Genomic DNA, 10,639 nt, shown 5'->3' on the forward strand with positions numbered 1-10,639 from the left:
ACAAACAGGAATTAATTCAGGAAAGTCCTGTGGCCTGCGTTATACAGGAGGTCAGACTAGATTATGACAGTGGCCCTTTCTGTCTTTATAATCTAAGAATAAAACCTCTTGTTTACCCCCCAACAAATTTTATGAAGATTCCCATCAGTGCTAACCCCAGTTCGATTGCTCTGATGGATGTCTCATAGTGAGACTTTGGGGGCTTCAGAGGTTTATGCCAACTTTTCAGTTAAAGCTGCTTCTCCCATCGTAATATAAATAATGTTGGAATAAAAGAACAGGATGTAAAGGTTGCCATCTTCTAATATGCTGAATTACTTTGTTCAAGTTTTCAAAAGGTTTTAATCTATTTTATTTCTCAGTGCTTTGCATGTTTTCATACAGAAGCTAGATGATGCCTATCTAGCATAACCGACTACTACACATCCAAAAGTTGCTATCATTCTTATTCTTCACTTCCTACACAAGGTACTATAAGACTTCCTAAAATCTTGCTAATGCAGGTAGTAGACTGGCTTTTCTAGAATGAGCTAGGGAAGGGCCTCTGTTGAACTCATTAATTCTGAAAGTGCTAGAAGTGGATTCCAAGCCTCAAAGAAATTTACCATCATTCCAAGGTACCAGATACAGAAGTTCAGGGGAAGGGAAATGGATAAAAATAAGTAACATATCACTACTCAATTTTTATTAAATTGGGCTCTGAACGCTGAGGCTGGTACAGTAATTCCAAAAGGCGGCTTAGGCTAAACAACCCACAACGCATGGGGTGCAGTTTGATTTCTACCATCATCCATCAACATTAAACCTCTTCAGCAAATTGGCAATGACATATACACCGAGAAGGGAGGGTGCGTAAGACACCTTAATGAGAGCAGACAACCCCACTGAAAAAGAAAACACTAGCATATAGCAGGGAGAGTGAGCAATATATAGGAAGACAGAAGAGATAATATGGAGCCCCTTACTTTTTCAAAGCACTGTCAAACTTTAACCAATTAATTTGCACAACATAGACTCATAGATTTTAAGGTCAGAAGGGACCATTGTGGTCATCTAGTCTGACCTCCCGCATGATGCAGGCCACAAAAGCTGACCCACCCACTTTCCCTTAACTCAGCTGTTGAAGTCTCCAGATCGTGATATAAAGAATTCAAGTCGCAGAGAATCCTCCAGCAAGCGACCCCTGCCCTATGCTGCAGAGGAAGGCGAAAAACCTCCAGGGCCTCTGCCAATCTACCCTGGAGGAAAATTCCTTCCCGACCCCAAATATGGCGATCAGTAGAACCCCGAGCATACAGGCAAGAATCTCCAGCCGGACCCTCATTTTACCAGCGATGGCACGTTATTGCCTAATTGACTAAAATCACGTTATCCCATCAAACCATTCCCTCCATGAACTTATCTAGCCTAATCTTGAAGCCAGGGAGGTCTTTCGCCCCCACCGTTTCCCTCGGAAGGCTGTTCCAAAATTTCACCCCTCTGACGGTTAGAAACCTTCGTCTAATTTCAAGCCTAAACTTCCCCACGGCCAGTTTATATCCATTTGTTCTCGTGTCCACATTAGTACTGAGCTGAAATAATTCCTCTCCCTCCCTGGTATTTATCCCTCTGATATATTTAAAGAGAGCAATCATATCCCCCCTCAGCCTTCTTTTGGTTAGGCTAAACAAACCGAGCTCCTCGAGTCTCCTTTCATAGGAAAGGTTTTCCATTCCTCGGATCATCCTAGTGGCCCTTCTCTGTACCCGTTCCAGTTTGAGTTCGTCCTTTTTAAACATAGGAGACCAGAACTGCACACAGTACTCCAAATGAGGTCTCACCAGCGCCTTGTATAACGGAAGCAGCACCTCCTTGTCCCTACTAGAAATACCTCGCCTAACGCATCCCAAGATCGCATTAGCTTTTTTCACAGCCACGTCACATTGCCGACTCATAGTCATCCTGCGATCAACCAGGACTCCGAGGTCCTTCTCCTCCCCCGTCACTTCCAACCTATGCGTCCCCAGCTTATAACTAAAATTCTTGTTAGTCATCCCTAAATGCATCACCTTACACTTCTCACTATTAAATCTCATCCTATTATTATTACTCCAATTTACAAGGTCATCCAAGTCTCCCTGCAGAATATCCCGATCCTTCTCCGAATTGGCAATACCTCCCAACTTTGTGTCATCCGCAAACTTTATCAGCCCACTCCTACATTCGGTTCCGAGATCAGTAATAAATAGATTAAATATAATTGGACCCAAAACCGAACCTTGAGGAACCCCACTGGTGACCTCCCTCCAACCTGACAGTTCACCTTTCAGTACTACCCGCTGTAGTCTACCCTTTAACCAGTTCTTTATCCACCTCTGGATTTTCATATCGATCCCCATTTTTTCCAATTTAACCAATAATTCCTCATGCGGCACAGTATCAAACGCTTTACTAAAATCGAGGTATATTAGATCCACCGCATTTCCTTTATCTAGAAGGTCTGTTACTTTCTCAAAGAAGGAGATCAGGTTGGTTTGGCACGATCTGCCTTTCGTAAACCCATGTTGTAATTTGTCCCAATTGCCATTCGCCTCAAGGTCCTTAACTACTTTCTCCTTCAAAATTTTTTCCAAGACCTTGCATACTACAGATGTTAAACTAACAGGCCTGTAGTTACCCGGGTCACTTTTTTTTCCCCTTCTTGAAAATAGGAACCACATTAGCTATTTTCCAGTCCAACGGTACCACCCCCGAGTTTACAGATTCATTAAAAATTATCGTTAAGGGGCTTGCAATTTCTTGTGCCAGTTCCTTCAATATTCTAGGATGAAGATCATCCGGTCCGCCCGATTTAGTCCCGTTTAGCTGGTCAAGTTTGGCTTCCACCTCTGATGCTGTAATGTCAATCCCCCCTCTTTTATTCCCCTCTGTCCTGCTCACTATTTCTAAGCCCTTCATTAGCCTTATTAAAGACCGACGCAAAATATTCATTTAGATATTGTGCCATGCCTAGATTATCCTTAATCTCCACTCCATCTACATTCTTCAGCGGTCCCACTTCCTCTTTCTTTGTTTTCTTCCTATTTATATGGCTATAAAACCTCTTACTATTGGATTTAATTCCCCTCGCAAGGTCCAACTCTACACGGCTTTTGGCCTTTCTCACTGCATCCCTACATGCTCTAACCTCAATAAGGTAGGTTTCCTTGCTGATCCCTCCCCTCTTCCATTCTTTGTACGCTTTCTGTTTTTTCTTAATTGCCCCTTTGAGACGCCCGCTCATCCAGCTAGGTCTAAATCTCCTGCCTACTAACCGTTTTCCCTTTCTCGGGATACAGGCCTCAGACAGCTCGTGCAACTTCAACTTGAAATAATCCCAGACGTCATCTGCCTTTAGATCCCTAAGTATGTTAGCCCAATGCACTTCCCAAGTAGTTGCCTTAATTTATTAAAGTTGGCCTTTTTGAAATCATAAACCTTAGTCACAGTTTTATTTCTGTTAATCCTTCCATTTAGTTTAAACCGAATTAGCTCATGGTCACTCGAGCCAAGGTTGTCCCCTACAACCATTTCCTCAACGAGGTCCTCACTACTCACCAGCACCAAATCTAAAATGGCATCCCCCCTCGTCGGTTCAGTTACTACTTGATGAAGGAATTCATCTGCTAGCACGTCTAGGAACATCTGAGCCCTATTATTGTTACTAGCATTTGTTCCCCAGTCTATATCTGGGAAGTTAAAGTCCCCCATGATCACACAGTTCTTATTAGTTTTTACTTCCCTAAAAACATTAAATAGTTCTCTGTCCGCATCCAGGCTAGATCCCGGCGGTCTATAGCACACCCCAAGCACTATCTCAGGGGAGGCTCTAGTAGTTCTTTTACCCAGTGTAATTATTGCCCAGACAGACTCCGTCTTATCCATTCCATCACTTATTATTTCTTTACATTTAACCTCATTATTGACATACAATGCCACTCCCCCACCTTTACCTTTGTTCCGGTCATTCCTAAACAGCACATACCCTTCCATACCTGTACTCCAGTCATGACTACCGTTCCACCACGTTTCGGTTATTCCTACGATATCAGGTTTCATTTTTTGGACCAGGAGCTCCAATTCCTCCATTTTGTTACCTAGGCTTCTCGCATTGGTGTATAAACATCTTACCGTATGCTGTCTATCCTTTCTCCCATTAGTTATGCAATTTGGTACGGACCCCATACTGTCCAACCGACCCCTCCTTCTCATGTCCAATCCCCTACCCTTACCTATTTTCAAAAGAAGGCTTAGGCTAAACAACCCACAATGCATGGGGTGCAGTTTGATTTCTACCATCATCCATCAACATTAAACCTCTTCAGCAAATTGGCGATGACATATACACCGAGAAGGGAGGGTGCGGAAGGCACCTTAATGAGAGCAGACAACCCCACTGAAAAAGAAAACACTAGCATATAGCAGGGAGAGTGAGCAATATATAGGAAGACAGAAGAGATAATATGGAGCCCCTTACTTTTTCAAAGCACTGTCAAACATTAACCAATTAATTTGCACAACATCCTTGTGACTGTCCCCATTTTACAGATAAGGAAACTGAGGTACCAGAATAAGTATCTTACTGAAGGTTAGCATCTCCTATAGGTTGGGCGAGCAGTGGAAGCAAGCAAGAACATTAGATAAAATAAGTTATGACAGGACTGGACTGTCTACCAGAGAAGCTTTATATTCAAACCTCTCAGTTCACACTCTCCCCATGGAACCTACTGATAGCAGATTACCTAGAATGGGAAAATCCATTAGAACTCTAAAAGCAAACAGAAATTGACTGAAGGCCTTTTCTTCAAAAATCACCAATCATTTCTAGACCAAGTGGACTGAGAAGATAGACAATATGCTGTTAACCTGTCCTTTCTAGAATCAAAATTAAAACAAATTAACTCTAGGATCAATAACACTGAAGCAAAACTAAATTATATATATATATATATATATATATATATATATATATATAAAATATATACAAAATAAACCTAGCCCAGATGCACTTGACCCTTAAGAAAACTGAGTGATAAATTACAGAATAGTAAATTATAAAAATTAGTGCCAATAAAATGGTGACTCAAATTGCTGCAAAACAATTATGTCAATACTTAATTCTCTTGTAGCTATATCGTTTTGTTGAGGACAGCTATATTCTTGTGACATGGCAATATTCTGATCCCAATATGTTTTCAAGTTTTTTAAGTAACTAGAACAGTTTCAAATGTCAATGTACTCTCAGTTCAAAAGCATGTTCATAAAAGTTCTATCAACAGATAGAACAGTACAGCAACTCCTCACTTAATGTCCTCCCTCTTAACGTTGTTTCGAAGTTACGTTGCTGCTCCATTAGGGAACATATTCGTTTAAAGTTGTGCAATGCTCCCTTATAACATTGTTTGGCTGACTTTACAAGGGAGCATTGCACAAGTTCCTCTTCTCCGCCTCCTTCCCCTCCCAGCGCTTCCCCCGCTGCCAAACAGCTGTTTGGCAGTGCTTAGGACTTTCTGGGAGGGAGAGAGGGAGGGAGGGCTTTAGGGGCGGCAGGGCCCTGGGCTAAGAGGGCCCCGGGGCCATGGCCTGCAGCTCTAAAGCCCCTTTCAGAATCCACCCCTGCGAGCACGGGCCAGAGGACTCAGGAGGAGCAGGGGCAGCCGCGCAGCCAGCGGCCGGAGACAAGCGGCGCTTTCCCCTTCAAAGCCGGCCGGAGAGAAGTGGCGCTTTGAAGGGGAACGTGCCGCTTCTCTCCGGCCACTGGCTACACGGCTGTCCCTGCTCCTCCTGAGTCCTCTGGCCCATGCTCTAAAGGGGTTTTAGAGCTGCAGGCCCGGGGCCCAGGTAACTGCTCTGCACCTCCTGCCTGCCCCAGCCCTGAGCCTCCTCCCACACCCTAACTCCCTCCCAGACCCCGCACCCCACCCTGAGCGCCCTCCCACACCCTAACTCCCTCCCAGACCCTGTACCCCCAGCCCTGAGCCCCAGGGGTAAGCCAGGGGCACCTCCCTACCACAGTACAGTACAGTACTGTGCAGTATATAATGCCTTTCGTCTGCCCCCAAAAAATTTCCTTGGAACCTAACCCCCTGCATTTATATTAAATCTTATGGGAAAATTGGATTTGTTTAACATCATTTCACTTAAAAGTTGCATTTTTCAGGAACATAACTACAATGTTAAGTGAGGAGTTACTGTACTGATCTTAGTACTAAGTGATTAGAAGAGTTATACACTTAATTGGCAACATTTTGTACAAAGTGGCAAAGCAGTATGAAAACCTCTTGGTATTCGACAGTGACATTAATGATGATGAACTCTTTCAGTACTCATGTAAATGTAATGGACAGTTCCAATGGAATTTCATAGTATTAAAGAATTTCATAGTAGTCAGTATTAATCAAATGCCTACTTACCATGAAGTAACATCACAAAATGAAGCTTTCACAGTAAAAGAGGTTATACACCAAGATTTAAAGTATTTCATTAAAAAAACTACCACCCAATTCTGCATGAATTGAGTTCATGCAATCCTAATCTACCAGAGAAGGCAATTCCAGCTGCTTCTCATAACAGTTTTTTCAAATTCAATTATTGCTTGAATATTTTAATTCAACTATACATGGTCTGACTGTGTTTTATGTAAGGGTATCCTGCATGTATGTTTTAAAGAGCTAACTCAATACAGAACAGATTAATTTTACAATTCTCCTCCATTGCCCCATTAAGCCTAGAAAACCACGATGAAGAATGAAGCTCACATTTTGGTCAGTGTCTTTTTTTAATTATATGACATTATTTAATGGAAAAGCTCTATAGAGGTTAATAGAGAAAGGGTGAATTCCATAGGGTTCCAAAGAAACTACACCAAAAACCTAAAGTTTAACAGGAAATTGTGATGGGATCCCTACCTCTGCATGATAGATTTGTATAAGGATTTTATAGAATGGTTATTATTTTCTACTAAGTGCCATAAGTTTTGAAAAAACTTGACTAGTGCACACACTGGATGGCATGATATTTGAGATAGATCAGAGTGCATGGCAGAATGTCACAGCAGAACAGGAACTATGTTCTGCAACTTTGGGAGGCTTAAAACAGAACAATAACAATGATAATTTTTGGACCAAGTTATGTGCAGAATACTCCCCACCAATTTTTGCTATTTGGGGTACTCAATATATAATCCTATAAGAGTTGGGGGACAATTTCAATAGTTAGAAGGATTCACTCTGAAGAGTTTGTTTCCTGTCAATCATAAGTTAAAGTAAAGCTGCCCAAATAAGTAACAGACAGCAGATTTCTGTACATCCCAGGATTCCAATGATTACTAACAGGGTTAACTCGAGAACCATTCTTAACAGACCATGCATGAACAGAATGGAGACCGTCCAAAAGCTGTCATCATCACACAAATTGAAGGGAAAAGCAAGAGTGATGGGTAGAAGTCATAACAGAAGTCTTTATAGCAAAGACACTGCTCCTGCTCCCCTCAAAGTCAAGTTAAAAAAAACTACTTCAAGAGGACCAAGACCGGGCCCATAATTCATACCTCCAAGTGACGTACACACATGAAATACATTAAAGAGGGCCTCTCTTTCCACCTCCAAATCAGTGAGGTGGGTTTTTTGGTGAATGACTAGTCACTTATACCATGCTCACCCTGGTACCCCAAGCCTGAAATTCCTTAGCAGAGTAACAGAGGGTCCTCCTGTGGCACCTTTAAGACTAACAGAAGTATTGGGAGCATAAGCTTTCGTGGGTAAGAACCTCACTTCTTCAGATGCAAGTAAGAAGTGAGGTTCTTACCCACGAAAGCTTATGCTCCCAATACTTCTGTTAGTCTTAAAGGTGCCACAGGACCCTCTGTTGCTTTTTACAGATTCAGACTAACACGGCTACCCCTCTGATACTTAGCAAAGTAGTTTTTCCTGTGTTTTTCATTCCATTTCCTGCTTTTGGTGAAGAGATGGAATTTGATTTTCTTGTCATTACCACGAGCTGAGAACAACTTAAAACAGCACTGAGGAGGTGGAAAGGCACAAACACACACACACACACACACACATCAACACTACCTGTTTAGACACAGATGTTGGAGTATGACTAGACAGAATAAATACTACACTACCGGCACATGATTTATTAATTACACCCAGTGTTAATAGGAGAGGGAATCAGAGGTTAAATAAGACAGATGTCAATTACGTCATGTCCCATATTTGAATGGACATCAAAATACAAACAATCCACTCTGCTCTGTGAACTGGCCAATCTCTGAATCTAGATCTCAGTTTTCCCATTTGTAAAATGGTGACAATACTTGCCTCCTTCCCACGTTGAAGGCTGTAATGTGTTTAGAATTATTGCTGAGAAAAAGAATACAAGTTCAGCTATTATTGTGAAAGTGCTTTACTTTAACTGCTGAGTGTAATTGTTGCTTTTATTGAGCACAATGTCGTCTCCTGTATTGCTTTCCAGGAGTTAACACATTACTTTGTAAAACAGCTTGAGACATTGAATATTAAAGATGCTATTTAGAACTGAAGCTTTTATTTAAGTGCTTAAGTATCAGTCAAGGATCAGCTACTATCTGTAACATAAATGCAAACTGCAATTTGTATTTCCTGAACAGAATCTACCCTAGGCTAGTAATTCCAATATTCTAGATGTAAACATTTGATCTATACAAATTAGTCACAACCTATTGTACTTACCCTACCATTACATTGCACTAAAGTATTGTAGTAAATCCCTGCTCCACAGCTCTGTATATTACTGATTTGCTTTGGCCCAAAAAGTTTTAGGAAGGAATAATGTCTCCTATTCTTTAACAGGTTCATCATATGCCAAGTCACAGAATCATCTACAGCAAACACGAAGTCCAGCATATTGTGCTACAAGATAAACAGAAAAAAAGACACTTACATATAGTTTAGGAAACAAGCAATATTCACTCTATAAGATTCTACTGATCTTCACATAATGCCCAGCGATGATAATAGGAGACATCAACACACAGCCAGGACATAACCAACCCATAACTGATTTTTTTAAAAAGCAAATTAATTCATGTCCAACACATTTCTATATAAGACACATCTTTGCATGAGAATCTAATATAATTTTTTCATTTGGAGTTCTCAATGCTTGGAAAATTACGCACAAACCCCAACACTCAGTAGACTTTTTTTTTTTTTAAAGACCTGATATAGTGAGAAATTCAAACTTTACCTGTAATCAGTTGTTTCTGACAACAAAAGATTTGTGATGAAATAACAGTTTGAACTGAACTCCAAACCTAAGAGACTTGTTATCTAAACACAACATAGACTAGTTAGTTCAGAACAGTTTTAGTTATTATATAACTAGTTATTATATGTAACATTTTGAAATATGCTGAAAGTTCTTGAGGAATGACTCTCTGCATGCCTTGCCATTTCTGGACTGGTCTGAGGTGCTCAGCTAATCAGTGATTGAACAGAGTTGGTACAGAGTTGAACAGACTGTTGTTAAATCTTCCAAATTATTCTCCCTTCCTCATGTTTGTGGAGAACAATATTAAAAATGTAAAATTCTTATTTTTCTTCCTTTGCATCTTGTGGTGAGGAACAAGAAGAGGGAGACATTTGGATTGATCTAGTTTGCTTGAAAAATAAAACCCAGTGAAAGGCAAGCTATGCCCATGCATGAAATCATGGGGTTTCGCCAATTTAAAAGAAAATAAATACGGGTGATAACCCGTAGCCAGGCAATGCCCCTCCCGGTGCACTGTGGGGAGGGGTGAAAACCCGTAGCCGGCAATGCCCTGTCCAGCCCCGGGCTGCACATTCCCGCTTACCACGCTCTGGCTGGGGGCGGCCCCCGCCTGCCGGAAGACCCCGGACCCATAGGCGAAGGCCAGGCTGAGCTCCTGAGGGAAGTGAGCCAGGATCCTCCGGAACTGCACCCCCGAGCCGGGCAGCGCCATGAGCGCGGGGCCCGGCAGCAACTGGCGCCTGCGCGCTGCGTGCGGGGGCTGCCGGGCGGAGCGCGGCGCGGCCCCGGCCCCGCCGCCAGCGGCTGACAGGAGACGACGGCGCCGCTCGGGGAGGCTAGCCAGGTCCACAGCGCCCCCAGCGACGGCCTGGGTCGCAGGAGCCGCTGGTGCTTGGACCGCTGTGGTGCCTTTTTCCCTTCACCCCATAACCCCAACCGAGGGGCCCTGCGCCCGACAAGTCCCCACTCACAGTCCCTACACTCCCCGACCCCGCCACACCCAGTATCCCGGTCCCTCTAAGCCCCCACCCAGTGTCCCTGCACCGTGCACCCCCTACCCAGGGCCTCTGCGATTCCCATGCCCCTACAGTCCCAATTCCCCACCCACAGGCCCTACACTTTCCCCACACCCAGGGCTCATGCACATCCAGATTTCCTGAGGTTCCCCTTCACCCATCTGAGGTCCTTAACTCCAGATTTCTACTGGTTTTTATACTGTGCATGTTCTTATTGTATAATCGCCCAGCATCCCATCCTCCTGTCAAGGCTGGTGCCTGCTCCCTATAGTCTTGTGTCTACACCACGCAAGCCAGAAACAGCAAAGTGTTAAAGCCAAATGAGGGTTCTCCTGGTCCACATCTGCTTC

General features: G+C 43.0%; 1 protein-coding gene across 4 annotated transcripts in view; it reads right to left on the reverse strand.

Annotated features, from left to right (window-relative positions):
* The window catches only part of TAMM41 (TAM41 mitochondrial translocator assembly and maintenance homolog), a 39,566-nt gene extending 29,568 nt beyond the window's left edge, over nucleotides 1–9,998 (reverse strand). For 2 of the 4 annotated variants that reach the window (XM_065408363.1, XM_065408364.1), the window contains exons 1-2: nucleotides 9,857–9,998; nucleotides 8,733–8,912 (exon numbers count right to left, since the gene is read on the reverse strand). In XM_065408363.1, coding sequence (XP_065264435.1) covers nucleotides 8,733–8,912; nucleotides 9,857–9,985 — 309 coding nt within the window. In that variant the 5' untranslated portion in view covers nucleotides 9,986–9,998. Of the gene's footprint in view, nucleotides 1–8,732; nucleotides 8,913–9,249; nucleotides 9,314–9,856 lie in introns of those variants that run through there. The other 2 variants (XM_065408365.1, XM_065408367.1) reach the window with 2 other exon arrangements.
* Nucleotides 9,999–10,639: the final 641 nt, after the last annotated feature.

The sequence above is a fragment of the Emys orbicularis genome, chromosome 7, assembly GCF_028017835.1.
Source record: "Emys orbicularis isolate rEmyOrb1 chromosome 7, rEmyOrb1.hap1, whole genome shotgun sequence".
NCBI lineage: Eukaryota > Metazoa > Chordata > Testudines > Emydidae > Emys > Emys orbicularis.